The 22,172-nt window shown below is 41.0% G+C and overlaps 1 protein-coding gene across 3 annotated transcripts; it reads left to right on the top strand.

Annotated features, from left to right (window-relative positions):
- Positions 1-1,284: 1,284 nt before the first annotated feature.
- Positions 1,285-21,906, top strand: LOC120548372 (protein FAM53B-like). 3 transcript variants are annotated; one of them, XM_039784620.1, is made up of 5 exons: positions 1,285-1,447; positions 11,424-11,677; positions 14,265-14,319; positions 16,586-17,460; positions 20,670-21,906. In XM_039784620.1, exons 2-5 carry the CDS (start codon positions 11,627-11,629, stop codon positions 21,021-21,023), a joined length of 1,335 nt encoding a protein of 444 aa, XP_039640554.1. In that variant the 5' UTR covers positions 1,285-1,447; positions 11,424-11,626; the 3' UTR covers positions 21,024-21,906. The 3 variants fall into 3 exon arrangements, with proteins under 3 accessions (XP_039640554.1, XP_039640552.1, XP_039640555.1); XM_039784618.1 differs by having other exon boundaries at positions 11,424-11,707; XM_039784621.1 differs by lacking the exon at positions 14,265-14,319 and having other exon boundaries at positions 1,286-1,447; positions 11,424-11,707.
- The last annotated feature ends 266 nt before the right edge of the window (positions 21,907-22,172 follow it).

Here is a 22,172-nt window from a genome sequence, read left to right as displayed (position 1 = left end):
ATTCAGCCAAATCTTTTCTTGTATGTCAATCGTCACTTTTAGAGAAGTTGCGTAAAAAGGTATTATTCATGAAGAGTTTACAAAGTAATTAAGTAATGTGCTGCTGACACTGTGTGCTGACACTTACATGTTACATGTATGTCCATTATTTTGAAACTGGATATATCTTGACCTTGTGTCTGAAAAATGCTTCACTGTGCATGCAATGTAGATTAATTCAGGAAGTCAAAATGGCCCATTTTAATCAAAAGGGAAGTTGGAACCATTTATTTCGGCATCTTTTGTATTTTATTACTATCCACCATGAAGTAAAATAAAACTGTGGATCTTGCTGGTTTGAACTGAACTGTAGAGAACATTAACCACCGTCAGCATTTTTCATAGCTTCTTGGTTGGCACACATGCCCTAAACTACACTTTTATTCCACTCATAATACCTACAAGGGTTTTAGACTTGATGCCATAGCCCACATGGCTGTCCTACCAGCATGAATACCAGGCTTTCATTTTAACCTCTCAAGTGTGATACTGCAAATATTTATGTTTTTTTCACTCCATCTCCCTGGAAACACGTTTGAAGTCCTCGTAATAGGATTTTTCTTGGATTGATTGAATTACTTCTCCATGTAGCATTGAAGTTTTCCATTGCATGAGAGCCAACGTGGAAGTGGGAAAGATTTCCTCTTTCGAGGCATTTCAGCCCTTTTCACACTCTGCCCTTTGATGATTTACTACCGTGGTTACATTCCAGCATGATATATTAAGTTCGTTGAGACTTTAAAGTCCGTTATTTTTTTTTTTATCGATGTTTAACTTTTTCGATACATGTTTGGGTCATTGTTTAGGCTGGCTACAACCGAGACGAATAACGACCAAAGAGGCAAAGAAGCAACTTTGTTGGTTGGCTAATTAGTGTAAATGTGGCTTTCTTTGTAGTACTGAGATGACAACAACGCCTATATGCTTAATTAACATCAATGAAAAGCATGGCATAGTAATACAAAGTACCACACGAGTATTGTAAATGCCTGAGGGAGGACCGCAGGGGAACATACCAACTCGAAAGGGGTGCGGGATGTTTGTTTTAAATAAAGCGCTGAGCTGTGTGTTGTCACGCACTTAAACGTTTTGTTGTTTTTAGTTAATAATTAAACTTTAAGGAATTAACTGTACAGTAACTTCGCACTCCCGTATTTAAACCAGTTTGCAACTCGGTCACTCGTCTTCCGCTCTCCCCCCGTCCATATGGTTTGTCTGTACACGGATATTGTTACGATCAGTGCTGAAGACTGAAAGCAGCAGTGAGCGCTCAGCTGCTTGCAGTCTGGCTCAGTCCTGCGCTGGCGACGCGGAACTGGCGGCTGCAAGTGCGACAAACTTTTGTGATTTGTTCCTGCTTTGCCTTTGTTGAAGATGACCTAACTTCGAGAGAGCCGCTGCTGGCCAGGTAGTAGGGCATTTGTTCAGCTACATGATCAGTATAACCGTGTTTAGGCTTCAGCATCCTGTTTCTTCTTCCACTGCTGTGGAGTTTAACTTACTCATACTCTTACTGGGTTTCCTTTGGGACTGACGTTAGATGACAACATTGTTAGGTTACTGTGGGGCACAAAACAAAAAAGAAAATGGTCTTGTCTTTGTTGTTGTATTACATATAATTGCATATTGTCACTCAATCTCTGCTACCTTTAAATCAGATTGGGCACAAGAACGTGCATATTGTGGCGTGTAGCACTCTGTGGATGTAACAGTATTGCCTCCGGCTTAGTTATTACAACGTTTCTGGACTAAATCAGCTGTAGAGTGTGGTTTTGCTCGCCCAGTCTAACCTGTTGCTGCATAAAAAGTAGCTGCTTAATAACCTGCTTTAGAGAGGGTGCACACGTTAACCAAGCTCTGTGAGCCAGCAACCCCCTCCCATCTATCAACCATGGTAATAAAGCCCAGGCTGTTGTCAAATATACCTGTGTAGGTGGAGAGAGGCAGTGTGGCAGCTCATATTGACATATGGCTCCTTACCACAACCTGTGGGAAGAGATTAAAAGCAGCTTGAGTGCTTTGACTCATGAGGCATGGTTGCCTATCTCCACCACACATTTATAGATTTTTGTTTCTTCTTGAGATAGGAATATGTAATTACTGATTTTCTTTTGTGTGCATAGTTTATCCTGAACTATGGTGAACGGTTCCTCCTCAATTTTGTTTTCAGAGCAAAGATATAAGGCTGCTTCCTTGGATTCCAATGAAAATACACTCTTTGTAGTCCATTGTTGTGACTACATGAGTCATACACACTGAATTTATGCTATTACACATTTATCACACTGAACCTGTGTTAATGAGATAACTGATAAGATACTGATAAGAACATAAATAATAAAGTCAATAGTCTTTTATATGTATGTGTGGCTGGATATCTGCCTAAATCACAGCACAGGGTGCATACTCATTTTGAAACAAATGTATTGCCTTTTAGATCCAAATGAAAGGCATTCGGAATATGGAGCACAATGGCAGCGAAGCACTAAACTTATTTGTCAGTGTTTCCTTTCATCTGTGGGTGAGGAGGGAACTGTTGGTGCTTATGTTTTGCCCTCTCAAATATTGCACGGCCGTAAGTTGATTTGTGGACACTATAAACACAATATCGCGAAGAACTGGTTTGGTATCAGGGTCCCCTTATTGAAAATACCAGGAAATGTTTCTTATTGCCACTATGGCAGCAGTTGCCATTACTCACAGGACAGGGATGGCTGGCTAGTTTGGTTAACTAAACAGGAAATTACTATTTTTCTCAAGAATCCCATTCAGATAATGCTCTCTGAAATTCAAGGTGTAGCTGAAGTTCAGGTTGGAAGTGAAGCAGGTAAACTAAAAGATTTAATTACAAGTCAGCTCTAGTGTCTAATTACAAAAGGGGATGTGTTTAAATGCCTCACAAACACTGGTCAGGTTAGAGTATTTCTGATGTGCCATCCAGTTTTGGAAAGATTATGATGGCTACACCTGGCTTTGATTTAAAAAATAAATAAATAAATAAACCACTGCTGGAATGTTACAGCTTGGTGTGAACAAAAAAATGTACCATGTGAACCTGCAAATTTTTGTTTACTGTAGCTGTTGATTTTATCTGATGAGGGCTGGGTGGAAAATGTTCTATACTGGTGGTGCCAATACCTTTTGATACCTTTGACAAATATAAACCTCTGTTTTCTATAAAATCTTTTTTTTAATGTAATCAAATGAGCTAACTTCAATTGCATTGGTGTTTTAATACTGTAATAAAACAAACCAGCAATGCAAGAACCTTTTTAAGTAAATAGTCTAAAATTTAGCAAAACCATTATTTGAATCTGGAAATAACTGATTATGGACCATGTTAAAAAAGATATTCTGATCAAACATCCAATGGCATGGTGTTACAGAAACATTTGTTCAAAAGAGGTTTGAAACCCAGCTCAATATCTGACTAAAGAGGAAGTAACACATTCTCATCACAATTACTGGTAATCACTTTTTACTTTTAATGGTTATAGTGAAGCACAACTTTATGCACTGCAATTGTACTCGATGACAACAGCTCTGGCATTGTTGGACTGTAGAGTTGTTTTTAGACACACTTTATACATTATTTATGGGAGCAATTAAGGTTGGTGGGTTTTTAAAGGGGATCGCTCTGCACTCCAGTATGTGCTCAAGACGCACACATTTGCAAGGCCTTTGTGTTGCAGGCGAAAGGCCCTATTAGAGCTCCATTCTGTCTGTAGGCAGCTGTGTGCTGAGCGAGCCACTGGTTCATTCTCCGTCTGTGTGTTCAACTCTTCCTCAATCCATACACACACACACACACACACACACACACACACACACACAATATATATATATATATATATGCACACACACTGCCACTCTCCACACTGTCAGTTTCTCTGTTTTTGACTCTCTTGTGTATGATTTTTTGTGTATTTCACTCTCAAGTTTTTTTTTGCTTCACTTTTTTCAGTTCCACTTATACTTTGGCTCTCTTTCTTTTACTTGTTGTCTGGCCCCAGGCATTATGCAAAGCTACCAGAAAAGGATAGTTCGACATGCCTGTTTGTGCGCCTCTATGCCACTCTCTATTCATTTAAGAAGCTTCCCTTTCTTCTCTGTGACCTGCAGTCATAACTGCTGCTTCTTTGGACACATTGAAACTCATACCATTTTGCTTCAGGGAGTTAAAAACGCATACTTTATTATGTCATGTTGTCAGTATACTCCGTATTGCTCATTTTGTATATTCCTTCCTCATTAACATGATAGATTTGTTAGTCTGGCGTCTCGACGCCTACAGAGCCAAAGGCCTGCAACTGAAAAGAAAAGAAAAGACCCATTCTCACATACACCAGAGAAGCACTCCCCAACCCCCCAGGACAGGCACCAGACTCTACTTAGAGATGAAAAGCATTCTGGGATGCAATAGGAAGGCTCCCATCAACACACCCACTGTGGTTTTCCTATGTGGAGATAGTGTGGAATCAATTTATGTTAAAGGAAGAAAAAAAGAAGTTGTCTCTGCTGTTGCTTTTTGACTCTAAAATAAGTGACTTTTTACCCTCTGGGTCTTAGTTTTATCTCCATCTATTATTATTATTATTATTATTATTATTATTATTATTATTATTATTATTATTATTATTATTATTATTATTATTATTATTTTTCTGAGCAGCTTTGGGTTGACTTCTCAAAATGTCAGCTCCTGACTGAATCATGTTGTGTGGAGGTAGCTTTTCTGTAGATCCAGTCTCGTGAAGTAATCCCCCAATTGCATCCTGAGAAAAAAGAGAAATGAAAGCTTCTGTAAGTGTTTGGCACAGACAGCCTGTATTTTTAGAAGCTGTTTTCCACAGTTGTGACAAAATGTAAGCATCCCCTCAAAGTTATAGGACTTTTACAGTTCACTGCAACAGCTTTTCCTAATACAAACCTGACACTTAACCCTTGTATTGACTTTGGGTCAAATTGACCCATTTTCAATTTTTGTTTTATATCAGAAAATATGGGACGTAGAAATAAGCACTGAAAATGTGCAGAAGAAAAATTTAACAATTTAAAACGTTGGAAAAAGCAAGGTTGATGGGAAGACAACACAAGGGTTCCAAAAGTGGCTTTTGTGCGAGGCTAAGCTTGAAAACATGGCCAATGTGTCCTGACAATCCTGCTTGCACAAAGAAGGCTAATTATCATGGCTACATCTGTCATAAGTCCCATCTGTAGGCGTCTGCAGTATATTCTAATTGGTTCTTGGTTCTAAGTAGTTGTGTTTGAGTCTGTCAGCATGTTTAACATACACCTGCAAGTCATTCCAAACAACTGCACAAGGATGAACACCAGCAATATTTTCAACCAATTATCTTACTGGCAGCAGATCAGCTGATTCACTGAAGAATGTCAGGAAGTAGATGCAGATGGAGATCTAACATAATTGCAATAGAGACTTTTAAGCCAATCTATAGTTTGTGTGTTTGTGAGCAAAATGTCACTGCTAATCCAATTTATTACCCAGTAAAACTAAAAATATGGGTTCAAAAAGGTTTCTGTTGCTACTTTTTTGTTGCTCAGCATATGGACCGTATCACTGCACATTAGGGGTTTAACAATTCAATCCAACAGCAATTTGATGTGCTGTAGTCTTTTTTTAGCAATGATTAGATTACATCACACATTCTGATCACAGTTTGATTTGATATAATTTGATTACAATCCTTCCCATGAGTATAACCACTCTATAAATGAAAAATGTAAAAAAAAGTTAAAATTTATGTTTTCAACAACTTCTTGACAACACTCATTCCTCCTCTCTGACCCTGCAGAATGGAGATCTCCCATTTTTCATTTTACACTATTATTAGCTATGTAAACAGTGAAAACACCCCAAATGACACACCACCAGTTGGCTTTCAAATTCTGAACCAATGCATCTGTTTTACGCCTCTACTACACTCTATGCTGAGCAGTCAGAGGGTCCATATGGTGAGCTGAGCCCCTTCATGAATGAATGAATGGACCGGTGGAATGCTGCTCATACAGTTTTCGTTTTCCCACCCATACTAAACTTACCCGTAATACACCTCCACATCGTCAACATGGTATTATGTAACCACAGCAATGTCATTTTTATTAGTTTATTGGTAGTGACAATCTGTATAACATCACTTGCTTACACAACATAGGAGTGGTCGCCTCTAGAGCAGAGAAATTGCAGGGAATTGCTAGCAGTGCTGGAGGCTCCCATGTAATGTATCCCTGATGGATTAGGGCTCTGGTTAGTGTGTACAGAACAGGCACTCATGGATAATGGAAGAAACCACAGGCGGAAAGGCAGGGATTGATCGAGGGGGGGTAGTGTAATTAGTGGGGTACCTGATGTATGGAGAGTAGTGGCATGCGAGGGTCACTCCGGGGGGCAAGAGGCCCCATACACCCCTTTACTCAAACTGAAACACCTGATCCTACGCCTGTCAAGCTTCTTACGATTTCAGTTAAATAAGTCCTGGTCTGAGACACAGGGGTCGACCCCCAAATAAATGTCAGGCTTCCTAAATAGAGAAGCTGTGTTGTGTTTGCAGATTGCATGTCACCGGGCTGCAGCTTAGAAAACTGGCCTTGTTCAATAGTCCAGTTTCCTATAACAAACAGACACACTGATAAAGAAATGATGAGCTGTTCAGATATTATTCTACTGTCTGGGTGATGTCTGCATTTTTCATAAAAACAGTTGTCACTGTTATCCTCGGTTTTGTGTTTGGTTGCTATGGCTACCTTTTTTAAATTCCTAGAAACTGTTAACGACTTAAAGGAAGTCAGAAAGAAACTAGCCCAAAGAAATATCTATTAAAAATCTTGAATTGATTTAACTTTTAAAAAATCCTTTTAATGCTTGCTGGTGTGACTAGATAATTTGACATTACATGTTGTACATTACTAATCTGCTCTCTGGCAGTAAATGCAACAATGTTAGCCTTATCTTAAAGCTACCACATATAAGTAAATATAGTACCAAGTCACTACTTACTTTATGAGGCAGCTTACTTACTATACATGTGGATGTGAAATCATGATGGGATGGGATGTTTGTTGCACTGGTTTATTGTGTTCTTTTTTGAAAGCAGGAGTGGTCAATAAGGCATTTTATATGAACTCTGTGTAACAATGCTTTGAGGATATCACATGTGGTTGTCTCTCTTCATGTATTAGGTAATAAAGTCACTGTGTTCCACACCCAAATCAGCAGCAGCATGTGACCACAATGGAAGCGCAACCCATATGCTGCAAAGGGAAGTGTGCTTGCATATGTGTCTTATACTGGTCTTCCTGCCAACTAAGCAGTTCGAAGAACAGCTGTATTAACTGGACTCTTAGGTTGACTCTTGAGAAAGGGTAATTCTCTATTGCTATTGTCATAAGGTAACTGCTCCTATTTTAAAGTAAAAAGGCGAATGAATTTTTTAAAATTGCTAATTAAGCATGGACTTTGAGTAGAGCTGGGCAATATATCGATATTATATCGTGATATGAGACTAGATATCGTCCTAGATTTTGGATATCGTAATATGGCATAAGTGTTGTCTTTTCCTGGTTTTAAAGGCTGCATTACCGTAAAGTTATGTAATTTTCTGAACTTACCAGACAGTTGTAACTGTTATATTATTTGCCTTTACCCACTTAGTCATTATATCCACATTACTGATGGTTATTTATCAAAAATGTCATTGGGTAAATATTTTGTGAAAGCACCAATAGTCAACACTACAATATCGTTGCTGTATCGATATTGAGGTATTTGGTCAAAAATATCGTGATATTTGATTTTCTTCATATCGCCCAGCCCTAACTTTGAGTGCGGGCTGTATTTATGCAGAGATTAATGGTCACTGTCGTTGGAGAAACGTTCAGGGGAATTTGCAACAGGAGGCCAGAACCTGACTACTGACAATGCATAAAGTTTGACTGAATGAGCTCTTCATTGTTTATGCACTTCTGAAGATCTTATTGGTTTGATGGTGTGTTGTTTTTGGCCAGTGTTCCCCTGCCACTGGGTACTAGGGTGATGGCTAGAGGATTCAGTGGTATGTCTTGACTTTCCTAGGACCATTTTTACGACCCCGTCCTCATTATATGAGAGAGGGGTGGCTGTGTGTTCACCCTGAATTAACCATCCACACCGCAGACTTTCACAAAAGAATGGCTCTTACTTTTATTCACCCCACAACTACAAAAAACCTGACTGTGCAAAACTTTTCTTTTTGATGTTTTTAAGTTTGTTTCCCATGGCTACAGTATATACACTACATAAAACAGATGTCAACATACAGCTTCTTGCACCATAAAATGTGTTCTTGCAATGCCAGTCTGAATAGAGAAAACTCAAAAAAAATCTCAAATTTCAGTTTATCATTAACCTTTTTTTCTTTAAAAAAATAAGAATCTGATATGCACAGGGTGTTTTACTTGCATCACCCATGCAGAGTTTCTGTAGTGTGTTCAGATCCCATTGTTTCATTAGTATGAAATGAGTTGGTTTCTTTTAGCTGCAGCCACCGATCAAAGTCTTGACACCAGACGCGCTCCGCACAAGTATGCAGTAACCAGAGCCAACTGGTGATGGACACCAAACACCCCGTCACAGAACTTTAGGGGCCCCCAAATAGGCTTCTTTTCATCTGCCTGTACAAATCACAGCCTGGGCAAAAAGCCATATTATCTTAGCTGCCCTTTCTAGTGCCCTCCTGAGTCATTGGCTATTGTGAGCCAAGAGCTGCTGTTTGCACTCCTGAGTACACAGATCTGACTTGAATTGCCATTAGATTTGAGTCCACTATGGAGGTCAAATGTATGTTTTATAGGCCCAGACCATTTCATATTTTCCATTTATTGATGAAGCTTTTATTCAGTTTAGTTCAAATCAAAAGTGATATGACAACTGCTCAATTACAGAGACCAGATTTGACATAACATCTCGGTAGACATTTGCTTGAGGCAGGAAAATGTGCCAGCTGTCCTGAAAATTACATGCTTCATTTGAGATATGAGAAATGATTTGTGTACGGTATTGGTGAGTACTTGAAGGTGAGGTGTCCTGCAAACTGATCTCTTCCTGGATTTTCTTTAGTATGACAGCAACAGTGAGATGTAGCCAACAAAAAGACTGAAAATGTGATCTAATCAATAGAGGCGCCACACAAGTGCTCTACAGTTCTCTCTCCATTTAGCTCTGGTTTCCCCATCATGAGGAGCCGGTTCATTAGTTAAGCATGGCTCAAGGGTTGAATTCACACTTGTTCTGCCCTCTCCCATGACCCCACTTGCCATCACTACACACCACAAATGCACACCAATGCAGGTTAGCGTAGACATACACACATACTTATTCTCACTGTCGAGGTGCCGCTTCAGCCCCGATGGAACACGTCACACTTCAGTTAAACAGCACACTGTAACATGAACGTCATGCTCCTCAGCTTCCACTCTGTCTAACTTACACATTCACACAAACCCTGCTACATTGCCGCGCCCATTACTCAGTGTCAGTCCTAATCAGTAAAGTAATCTGTAAAACTAATCAAGAAGAACATTCCCTTCTCCTCTGACTCCCACCACCAGCAACAGCCCTTCTTGCCTGGCCTAGTTGTGCTCCACTGACTGTCCAGGATAAATGGAGATAATGGGAGTCATATGGCAGTCTGTTTGGGGCAGGCCTACATGAAACATTTATAGTCTTTATGTAGTCATTGAGCTGGAGAAAATGGAAGCGATAGATATGACATAGTGAAGACTAGACTGATACATTTCTTTTATCAAATCCCTGTCAAACAACCTGCCCATCTTTTCTTTTATGATGTGTCCCTTTTTTCTTCTTTGCACATGTCACTCTCCCACAAAACTCATTTATTACCCAGTGCACACTTGCATCCTTCTCTCTGAAGCACGTTATACTGTATAAGTGCAACCACCCTCACTCCTCACTAAACGTAACACCACATGTTACAAGTGCAGGATAACATAATATGTGTTGCTCCACGGCAGAAAGCTGCCATTATCCAACAGTTGATTGTGGGTGGAACTAAACCATACTGGTACTCTCTAATTGGATGCTGTCAGTGTGTTTGGTGGTTGGCTAATAAAGGAGAGAAGCTCAAAGCTCTTTTTTTTTTAAGGATACAGAAAGCGTAACTGGACCTGCCCATCTTTTACCTAGATCCTTCCATTGCGTTAAGTAACATCAGAGTGTTAGAGAAGACATGACTAGGCATATTCAGCATATGGACCATCTGCCTAACCTATAACTCCCAAGTGTTTTGAGAGTTTGTGTTTACTGCAGCAGCTACGGTCTGTGCTTTACCATCTGCGGGTGCAGGCAGTCGATGAGGCAACCGCAGCTCCATATATATATGTTCCTTTTCTATTCATGCTTCTTAGCCACATCTGTAATCATGTGCTGTGAGTGATGCCTTTTCCCGGATTAGCTTTCTGTTACAGCATGTTTAGATTCCCATATGTTCTGTGGATAATGTTGACATGCCAAATTTTCTATTATTTACAAGGGTAAGGACATTTTTTAGCATATGGCAGCATGTTTTGTTTACAAAGACTGTAGCTTTAGGCGTGTAGCTATATGGAGAACGGAGTGGTTAAGTTGCTATAAGTGTCAGTATGGTCAATGTTGAATGCAAAAACACAATCGGCTCTTCTTTTTCTCAACTATGTCAGCAGTGAAACTACGAACAAAAGAGGTAATTTACTTAGTTAAAAATTCTTCTTCTACCTCATTGAAGAATCCAGAATCTGTGAATGAAGTTCAAGTAAAGTAACAATAAGCAAACACATGGTGGATAAAACCATAAAATGAAGTGGATTATATTATTTATGTGCGTTATTTATCTTGTGTTATTAGACTTCAGCTGAGCACTGTGCACTGTTCACAGCCTGGCACAGAACAAGGGACTGTAACTGAAGTTTGCATGCTTCTCCTCACATAGGGTCAGTATTGGATGATAAATACTTATAGGGATGTACATCTCTTCTATTCTACAAGCCTTCTATTAGATTGTTGTCTTCAGTAGATTCATGAAATGTTGTTTAAAAGTATTAATTTAAAATATGAAACAAAAAACTCAAAGTCAGGGACAAATGTTTTGGCCGACTGACCGCTCTCTGCCTACCACTGCTTTAGGCTATGCTTACCTGAGTGGTGTTTCGGCCCATCTCTTTGCTCGTCTTGTCAGCCGGACACACCCAAAAGCTGGATTATTTTGTACCTGTGGACTCAGTGTGGCAAATTAGAAAATAGCTGTGTTGCAATTTTCTGTGTTGCAATTTTTTTGTTTTTTCTTCTGTATTTATATTTTCCTTATTTTACTCATCTCTTTCCGTCAACACAGGGATCGGCTGAAGTGTGAGAGATACCCTCCTACCTCCACATCCACCATTGACATCAGCACTTAAGCGCAGCTCTGCAGATGGGACGTCGCAACCGGTCGTCTGTTTTGCCCAAATGCACTATCTGCCCTCCATCCTCATCTAAGATGGCTGCCTGTAGCCTTCTCCTGCATCCGAACAGACTGGAGCAGAGCTGTGTGTTACCATGGTGATCATTTTCGTGAAAACACTGGAAAAGAAGAAGGGTGTCAATGATGTAAGGTCCAAGAACACCGATAGACGGCTGGTGAGAGAAACTTAACCTATTGAGTTTCACACAAAGCAAACCAGTTGTTAACTATTGTTGCAGTTAAGGATCTGCAGAGTGTGTCACATGATAGGCAGTAGTCAGCAAAATAAATAGGTCAGTGATTATATTACATCAGTGCATGCACAGATGCCCCATTTAGTTGCGTACACTCGCACAAAGTTTTATCACTTGCACAATGTTTTATCTTTAGCTGTCTTTAGCTGTCATTGATGTCACAGTGAAATGAAGACTGAGCTTTTTTTTATACTTTATTGGCTGTCTTACCCGCAGTTGGATGAGAAGATCCACATCAATTTACTCTTTGTGCATTCAGTACCAGGTCCAGGATGAATTTAGCTCAATGTTGGCTCAACAGGAGGTAAAAGCTAGCCTAACGTAGCTCAGTCAAAAGTAAAAGATGAACCCCAAAACATCTTAGAACTCAAAGCCAATTGTAATAGTTTGAATGTTGAGTATTTAACATGTATTAGGCAGGAAACAGAACAAGATATTGTGGGTTAAGAAACAAGTATTTTGCTAACCACTGGGCCCAATGCATAGACGTTAGCATCTTGGAAGTGTTGTCCAGTGGAAAAGCTAGGTTTGACAATATAGTATGTTAACATGTAAACTTGATGGTTTTGGAGTAATTGGAAGGCTTATTTTTAATTTGACAGAAAAGTAAGCTAAAATATTTTCTCTCTTCTTCATCTTCTTAGCTGTAAACTAAATCAGTCAATATATGAAGGCTTTTGGACAATTAAGTTGTCCGTTGAGCTAGCTTAATATAACCTTAAACTCAAGTTAACAAAGTCAAAGGCCTAAGTTTTAGTGTACTAATTGTTTCATTTAATCATCTTCTGCAACATAATAGCCTTTATTTTGGATTATATGCCTTGTATTTTTTGTTGTGGTGATAACCTACAGGTGAGTCAGAGCAATATATCATGGCATTCCCTTTTGTCCTTTGTGCACAGAGCCACCACCCTGTTGCAAGAAATGAACTGTGAAAGAGGATAGGTGTCTGATTAGAAAATCGGCGTCTGTAGACAAAACTGTTTGATCCTCCCTAAATGTCATTACTTCTTTATAAAAAGAGTATGAAACAGGCGTGGTGTGAAGTTTGTTATATGGCTTTCTACAGGGTAGAATTATTTTCCAGCAACATCTTAAAAGTTGAGGTAGCCTAAATTTGGATCAAACTGAGTCTGGACACACTTAACACTTACAAAGATAGCATGGCATTAGTGAAGAAACATGCTTATTGTGTTACACATAATAAAGCCATGTTCGTGAGAGCTAGCATAGATTAACTGTTTCTCATGTTTTTAGCTTTTTTCTAACATTGCCTTATTGCAGAAGTATGGCAGTATAAAAGTACTCTGAAACACGCTAAACTCCAATAACTGCTAACAAGTTCACTAAAACACCAAACCGTAGCCTACAGATTGGATTTGTGTTTCTGTCCACCAGATAAATGAAAGTTAAACACGGTCATTTGATCTGTTCTTACGGTGGCCATGAGAGCTTAGCGCACTGCAAATTAAGAAAACACGCAAACAGAACACAACACAAGCCAATGAAGAAACATAATTTGCAATTTGACAACACATGCATAAAATTTAGAAAAAGCGCTGCAAGAAGCGCACCACACAACCAAAAATGTTTTCAGGTGACCTCATCGACTGTAAGATATGGACGTAGTCTCCGTGATGTCACACAGGTTTCTGAAGAAACTAAATTAAGCTCAAAGTGGCCGGCTCCCGGTGGCCACCGCATATTGTTACTATAAAGATATTGATTAAGGCAGCTTTTATGCAATCATTTCAAAGTTGTATCTGGTTGAGGTGGAGCTATTTTAACCATTGGTTTTTATGTGCTCATTATAGGATTTATAAAATTTGAATATCGTCACCTTCCTAAAATAATTGCCTAAGTCATTTTTTAACAAAAATGATTTTGTTGCCTAAATCATCTCCTCGTGGTGCAGGCCACCTCTGGTAAAATTGCCTACATCCTCAGTTGAGCAGGTCATGTGATTCTACACCTTTTAGTATAATTGCCTATGTCAAGCATGTGACTTAGGCCGTTTATATTTTTGTGTTTTCCGAAAAACCTGAAAAAATGACTTAACAAAAATGATTTCTTTGCCTAAATCATCTCCTCATGGTGCAGGCCACCTCTGGTAAAATTGCCTACATCCTCAGTTGAACAGGTCATGTGATTCTACACCTTTAGTAAAATTGCCTATGTCAAGCATGTGACTTAGGCCGTTTTATTTTTTGTGTTTTCTGAAAAACCTGAAAAAATTACTTGGGCAATTATTTTAGGAAGGTGACGATATGCAAAGTAACTTGTAATTATCAAATAAAGAATTGCACTTAAGTAAATGTGCTTTGCTTTAGTTATTCTCACCACTGTCTGGACCTACAGGGGTATTAAATGTGCAGAGATGAAATCAATCTTCTCATTTGATTATGGTTTGATGATAAACTTTACTTTTGTCCTGCACTTTATTGTTTATTTTGTCTCCCTGTGTGCCTGTCTTCCACAGCATGAGCTCCACACCATGAGCAGAGGGACCACCCTCCTCTCCTGTGGGACTGTGGGTGGGTTATCTCCATATATGTCTTTCCTTCTTTGCTTCCCAAAATTTCCCATCTTTCTGTCTTCCCGAGTCACTCAAGAGCTGGACACTAATAATGGTGGGATCCTTTGTCATAACATAATTAAAAAAATGTAATAGCAGGGCGGCCTCTAGCTCCCCCAGTAGAGCATGCGTTGTTGGCTGAGTCCTGCAGCAGCGCGGGTTTGAATCAGACCTACTGCCCTTTGCTGCGTGTCATCCCCCATCTCTCTCCCCCTTTCCTGTCACTCTATAATAAAGGGAAAAGCCCCAAAAAAATAATCTAAAAAAAATAAATAAAAATGTAATAGCATCATGGATTGCCTTTTTAATCCCTTGATAAATTCAGCCAATCAAAATCTGCGACCCCCACTATAACCGTCTCATTGTTTATCCACTCGATTTCTCACTTCTCCCTTTCTCTGCCAGTCACTCATCTCCCTCTCATGATTAGGGTGCACCTGCCTCCACACAACGTTGCACACCACTCTCATGGGAGTTAACTGTAATTGAATATGCTGTTGCCTATGTCAACAATTTCTCTTTGGCTCTGTTAGTGTTGCAGTAATTGCCCCCTGTGTTAAAAGACATGCTACTGTAAATTCAAGCCCCACGCTATCACTCGCTATCCTCTTTTTCTTTTTGGGTGGGACGTGGATGTGGTGACATCACAGGGAGGAGCGTGGCGTTTTGTTTTCACTGTTAATGTTGACATTAACACTGTGCAGCATGTCTTGTTAGTTCACCCAGCACTTTGTCTCTAGCTTTCAAAGGGTGGCCTTTTGAAGTTCATCCCTTTCTCCCTTTGTCAAGTTGTTTTCCTAACATTCCTGTCAGGTCGTCACTGTAGCCCCCTTACATTGTTTGTCCGCCCAAAACAATGATTTCCGTCCACCAGTCTGTGAGAGAGCATGCCAAAATTCGAGACAAGCATCCAAAAGGACAGGATTTTGGCTCAGCAAAAGGCCATTTTTTGCCAAAAAGCTTTAATAGATTCATGACTGAACCACTTGGCTTAGTAGCTCAAGCCACTATGGCACTTCACTGTAGGTGTATTATCTCCTACAACTGTGTGATAGACTCTTTTGTGCGGATGGTGAGACAGCTGGCAAGTCATACTGCTTTTCAAAGCATATCCTGCTGACCACTTGACTAGTGGGACTGCCTTGCCAACTGTTTCACTGGCTGATTCTTATTGTATTCTTATATGTAGCTCAGGTTTTTTAGAAACCGCAGTCTTGCAGGTCCAGGTTTTTAGAAAGTCAGGAGTGTGGGTGTTGCTTGTCCAAAGGATACGTCAGAAACAGTGTCTATAAGATTAGTGGGAATGACTTGCTTTGTACTGAGGAACAGTCAGATTTCATTGGTGATGTAGAATTTTTACCGAAGACATTTTTGTTTTTGTTTTACCGTAACTAACCCTGAATATAATGGAGACATGAACTTGATTCTAACGCTAAGAGTATGGTGCCATTACAACTTTGTTTCACTTCAAACCAGTTTACCATAATGAGCAGTAACACATTTTTCATTAAAAACAACCAGCTTCTTCAAACATACAATAAAATAATGTCTTAAAATGCATTGAAAATGTAATTGTCTTTTTTTCATCTTGCTGTCAGCTTTCAGTTCATTTACACATGAGCAGCACTGGTTTGAACAGCTGCAGTGTTATGTACTCCAGGCTTAATCATGTCATTTATCATAAGACATCATTTTTGGGTTTTTTAGATTCAACAAAGCTCATGATTTCCTGTTGATTTGTTTGCTCCTTAACTGCCCTAAAATACTTTAAATGTATGTTGAGTTTCTTCCCTGCTGCAATTACCAGAAACTAATCTCCATGTTAAAGATGATCTTTGGCATTTTTTCGTCTTTACTGGACACAGGAAAGTGTAGAGACAGACTGGAAATCGGGGAGGGAGAGAGGGAGTATGACATGCAACAAAGATCCCACTGCTGGAATTGAACCGAGGATGTTAGCATATGCTGTCACCACTCTGCTACCAAGGCGCTCCCACTAATCTCCATGTTATCCTAACAGTAACCATTCCCTCTTGCCTTAAGCTTGTTTGTTTGTGTCTGTGTGGTTAGGTATTAAATGTTCCTTCCTTCCCGACAATATTTGTCTTTCTTTAAGCTAGAATTCATCATGCTGTAATGAACATAATGCACATTTTGCAAATCATTACTTATAAGATAACACATAAATGAGTTTAATATTAGTTTATATGTTTTTAATATTGCAGAGGCAGATAGGTGGCTGGACCTCGGGCAAAGCTGTGCAGTCCAGCAGAGAACTCCCTGCCAGTCTGGTGCCAGTCTGGAGAGCCTATGGGATGTGATGCCAGAGCCGGGGAGCTGGCACTGGACCAAAGAGCCAGGCAGCGCCACAGCAATCACCAGTCTGATAAGAGATCTCAGCCTCGACAACAGCGGCATGACCACCCCCAACTCCCACACCACATCAACCATTGCTCATTACACCACTACAGGTACCAGCCAAGCTCCCACCGCACCCCCAAGCAAGCGTCAGTGTCGCTCCCTGTCGTTCTCGGATGAACTCAGTGGGTTCCGCTCATCTTGGAGGCCCCAAGGCTCCCGAGTGTGGACAACGGTGGAGAAACGAAGGTGCCACAGTGGAGGAAGTGTGCGAGGAGGAGGGGGGTTCTCTAGCGGTCATTTTCCCACCATGCAGCGTAGCTCCAGCTTCAGTTTGCCCTCCCGCTCCAGAAACCCCTCAGATGGAGCTCTGGATCTGCCATTCTTCAACCAGCGACTGCCTCTCCAACCTCAATTTACTGCCTCTCCAGTCTCCCCTACCTCTTCTTCCTTGCATCATCACCACTCCCACAATCACCACTTCCTCAGGCCCCTCTCCCTCTCCCACGAGCAGATCAGCCTGCCAGAGCTCCAGAGGGAGGAGGCGTCGGAGGTCAGCTCTCCAGACTCCACCCCAGAATTGGGGAGGCGAGCTGGCCTGAGAGCCAGGGGCACTGGGTGTCTGTCTCGGAGCAAGTCCCAGCCCTGCGTGCTGAACGACAAAAAGATTGGTATGAAGCGAAGAAGACCAGAAGATGCCCAGGAGCAGCGACCCTCCCTGGACCTGGCAAAGATGACTCAGGTTAGCTGGAAATGTTGAACAAGCACGCACACTCACATTTATTTGATTTGACTCATTTCAAAGAGTTTAGTATCACTTTCTTCCCACTGATTAAACATAAATCAGCATCAGCTTATTTTTTATCTTGCTTTGATGCTGCAAATTGTCCTCTATTGCATTTAGTTATACCCTGGGCCAAATGCACTCACCACACAGACAAACACCTTTTTGTTCTTAGACCAAGGGGAAGTTCAAGAGAGCCTGTCTATTTCTGAGTCTGATCGGGGACTGCATTAAATCAAGCTGAATTAAGTTTCTGGTTCCTTCGGTCCGAAGCTTCAGGGCTAAGTACTCTCAGGCCTCCGTCCTTCCAGCTCAGGTAGTGGTGTTCACTAAGAGGCATTCCTCATGTTCGGTCACGCTGCCTAGTGCCACGCTCTGGCAAGCCTGGCTTCGGTTTATCATTTCATTTACCCTGTTGGGTAAACAGCCCATCCAAAGGTTGGACCCATCACCGTTCATTTGCTTCCTCTCTGCAGCTTCTGTGCTGTATTTCCATCTTTTATTCCCTGTACTGCTTCATCTCTTTTGCCCTCTGTCTACTATCAGGCAGGCAGAGCAACCAAATCTGATTTAATAGCGGGGATATTTGGATGCACAGAGCTCCGATTTGCTTTCCCCACGACAAGACTTTGTTCTTTCGTAAGGTCAGAGAAAGTAGTGGAACAGCCAGAGAGTAAAAATGACCCCTGGACAAACCAAATCTCAAAATAGAACCGTAGAAATATTTTAATAACATGCACTGTTTTAATGCTTGGCAGTGCTCTGATGTTTTTAGGGAGCCCAGAGAGTCTTGCTTTTTTTCACATCCTGCTTCATTATTCATTCAAATGCTCTTGAAATTCTGCAAAAAAACTATAGCAACAACCGCAGGCACTGATAACAAACCTGTACTCAGACTATATATTCCTGCTTTCAGTGCCCTCATATCATTCATATGACACACTGGAATCTTCCTTCATCATACCTCCTTGGATGGAAATATTGTCCTTTTCCTGTTCTCTTATTAGAAAGTACCATCAATTTATCCCTCTACCCCTCCCTTCCTTTTCCCAAAGATGTGTGTTCCCAGCCAGTCACCCTCAGGACCTAGCCAGGGTTGGATCAACAAGGCTTTGGTAATGGAGCCTAGTGAGCATGTTTCCTCTAGTCATGCCAGCTGCGAAGAGAGGAAAATCAAGCATCGTGATCAAACATACACGCACAGATACACAAACGCACACATGGAGTTAGTTTTACATTACCTCTGGTCACAGCAATTCTCGAAAGAAGAGCACACCTCTACAGAAGTCTCTGTTCTGAGCAGAGACTGGTGTTCTTATCACACCTACATTCACTTGCCACCATACATACTACATTTTATAGGTGTGTGGATGAGTAATACAGTCCATGCAAAGAAAAAAGTAGTCCGTGCATATTCATCACAGCAAACCTTACGGTACAGACATGGGCTATCTAATTAATTTAATTAATAAAAAAAGGTTGTTGTAAAGTCTGCTGGAGGTTCGGTGGGTGGGGGTTAAGGATTGTAAGGGTCAACATATTACAAGTCACTCGGGTGTGTTGTCAGTGGAACATGGTATAATTTAGCCTCTAGATTCCTCAACCCCTTCAATGAAGGCAGGTGTGAATTCTGGGGACGCATGTCATGCTTATCATTCCTGTCAGCGTGTATCCGTTCACTCCTGTGTCCCCTGCCTCATTTTCATCCTTGACAGCCCTTTCACCTTGGCCCTTTGTTGATTTTTCCTTGGCGTAGTGGGTGTGGCGAGCTGTCAGATGGGGAATGTTATCTGCTATCAGATTATATATGCGTGTGTCATCTTTGTAACCCCAGTGTCCAGTACAACTAATAACTTCAGTTCATTTTAAAGACAAATGGAATGCTCTGTTTGGCTTAGGTGTGTTAGCAGTAGAGGTGGTAAAAGGGAGTGTGCTTGAATGTGTTTACGGGTCCCTGTGCAGTCAGGAAAGAAATGGCAAAGCTGGGTACATAGCAGAAATCTAACCCTGCTCCCCCAACCTACAGCCACACCCACCCAAATGGCAGTCAGCCTCGGTAGATTTAATAGAAAGCATGTTGTCGGGAAGCTGCCTCTCCCCCTCCTTTCTCCTTTCCTCTCGTCTCCTCCTCTGCTGTGATAATTAGTAGTGGGGTAATACCGGGGGTTGAACACAGAGCGAGGTCTCCGAAATCCCCTTTTCCACTCCAGTGGGGTAACTACAGCAAAAAGGCCTCCTACTCCTCACATGAGCACTTCAAGCTTTCTCAGATGAGGTATTCTGCATTTGAGCAGTTTACATGTAAAGTTAATCCAGCAAAAGTGTAACTCCAACAGCTAAAATCCTGCATTATAGTTTTCTTTTGGGCTGTGCTAAAGCATGGCAGGGAAAAACGTGAGTCTACTGAAGTGAGACTGAAGAAAGGGAGACTCCAAGCTCATTGTAACAGGAAAAGCAATGTCCTAACACACTAGGAAACATTAGAGGTGTCCGTCATGTAAGCCGAGGCTCTATAGAGAAAAAACTCATCTCTATTCACCTCCATGCCTCCGACATCTGCTGCTGGGGCACTCCAGAGATCATTAACCCCTTCACTCTGCTGCACGACTGCCTTTCTTTGTTGCAGAGAGGAATTTGGGGTCGAATGAGAGCATGAAAGACAACTTCTAAGTGAATTAAATTTCTCAAAGGTCAAGTGTTCGAGCAAAAACATTGTTCACATATAGATTCTCCCTGAGTCTCCCCAGAGTGCAGAACTACAAAACATTGTAACCTCTATACAAGTTTGGGTTCCCAGTCATGCTGCACATGTTTCACAGTGGCTTTCACAGTGTTAAATAGGCCTAGAGCACAGTTTGAAACAAGATACCTTTTTGTGGTTTGCAAATGCTTTGTTTTCTCTGAAGCCAGAAGGTTTTGTGTACGTTCTTCAGTGGCTTGTGTGTGTACTCGTGTGCTTGCGTGTTTACAAGTTCACATGCCGTCGAAGAAAGTGAACGCCAGCAGAAACCCAATTTGAAACTTGACACATGGAAACCCCTGAGCTTGAAATCCCCCCTGACAAACCCCTCTACTTTAATAGCCTCATTAGAGTAAAGCCAGAAAGTGAACATGAGTTGAAATGTACAAACCAACATCTATTGTCCCTCTTTGTCTCCTCTATACAGAAACTTCAGACTTTTCAGAGCTTGAGCTGCCCCGGATTCTCGGCCACCGATGGCTGCCAACCAAGCCTGCTCCCTCCCACTGCGGTCACCTCCAGCCAACCAGATTCAGACTTCACTGCTGTGTACGAGTTGGGACTGGAGTCCCGACAGGAAGTGGCAGGAGATGACGAGGAAGAGGATTCATCCTACGAGGAGCTGGATAGCGACTCGGCTTGTAGCGTGGACTCGCGGCCCGGCTCTCCTGTAGGCATCGTGGGTGGTAAACGCACCCTCTGGAAGGGTGATTGTGGGATACAGAGGGACATTTTCCAGCTGGGGGGAGAGCTGGATCTTGACCAGATTGAGAGAAACTGAACATTTTATAGGAGAATTTAAAAGCCTGTGTCTGGACTGTTGTAGAAAGGTACTGGACATTAATGATGTACCAAGAGATGGCTATTAGGAAGGGCTGTGAGGAAAAGAGTGCAGGAGTCAACTTTGAAAGGGAAAGACAAGGAAAGTGATATAGATGGTAAAGGATTAAGTATGTCGTTAATGGCTGCCTTTTTAATGACACATTTACCATGAACATTCTTACTGTTGGAATCAAAAAGCAATGACCTTAGTTGTTGTTTTTAATTGGGTTTTCAGCCTCACTCAGGATTAGGAAAGTGATGGTTAGTCTTAAAGAAAAACCTCCCAGGCCCCACTGTCTTTTCAACCTGATGATCTTTCCAAAGTCAGCTAAGCCTGGTTTGTAGTACTGTAGCAGTAGCTGGGCTCTCCTGTTTTTAGCTTGAGTTTTTTTTTTTTTTTTACAGAGAAAGTGGGGGCGTCGACAATGGGGTAAAACAGGGAGGGGTAAACAACAGGAAGAAGTATCTTCTCACAGACTTGCCCTTGACCTTCCTCTTCGTCTTTTGTGCACTCATGAAAATCAGATTTTTATTGTTGTTGAATGTAGGCTCAATAAGCTTTATGAGGAGTTGGAAAAATGACAGTGCCTTCTTTTGGATTCTTGCTCTACCGGTTCTCTAGCCTCCATCGAAGCCAGCTTTTCTGACCTTTTTTTTTTGTAGTTTCTTAATATGCAAATTGTATATTTGAATTAAACACTGAATCTCAAGTTTTCAGTTCTAATATCAATGTATATTTTTGTAAGTGACTGTTTTGTATGAGCTGTTTGTGAAGGAGCAAGAATACAAGGCCTTTCTTCTAACAGAGTGGACATGAAATAAATGTACAACCTGCACTGGTATGTCTTTGTTTATTTCAGCTTATTAATGAATGCTTTGTACTTTTAAGCAAGATTTCTGTGGAAGACAGATTTCACGTTGACAGATCAAAGGTCTGAATAAGCTGCAAAGTTTCCAGATACTCTTTAGAAGTTGAACTCGCTCCCCCGTGCTCACTTCCTGCATCACATTTCAGAACCATTTTACTGAAGATCACTCTTTCAAACTTCATTGTTTTGAATGTCCATAGATGGGTTTTTTTTTCTTTTTTTTTATGTGCTTTTGTTGT

This window comes from Perca fluviatilis, chromosome 19 (assembly GCF_010015445.1).
Source record: "Perca fluviatilis chromosome 19, GENO_Pfluv_1.0, whole genome shotgun sequence".
Lineage (NCBI taxonomy): Eukaryota > Metazoa > Chordata > Actinopteri > Perciformes > Percidae > Perca > Perca fluviatilis.
Note: the sequence above shows the minus strand (reverse complement) of the source record. Positions and strands in the feature narration are given on the sequence as shown.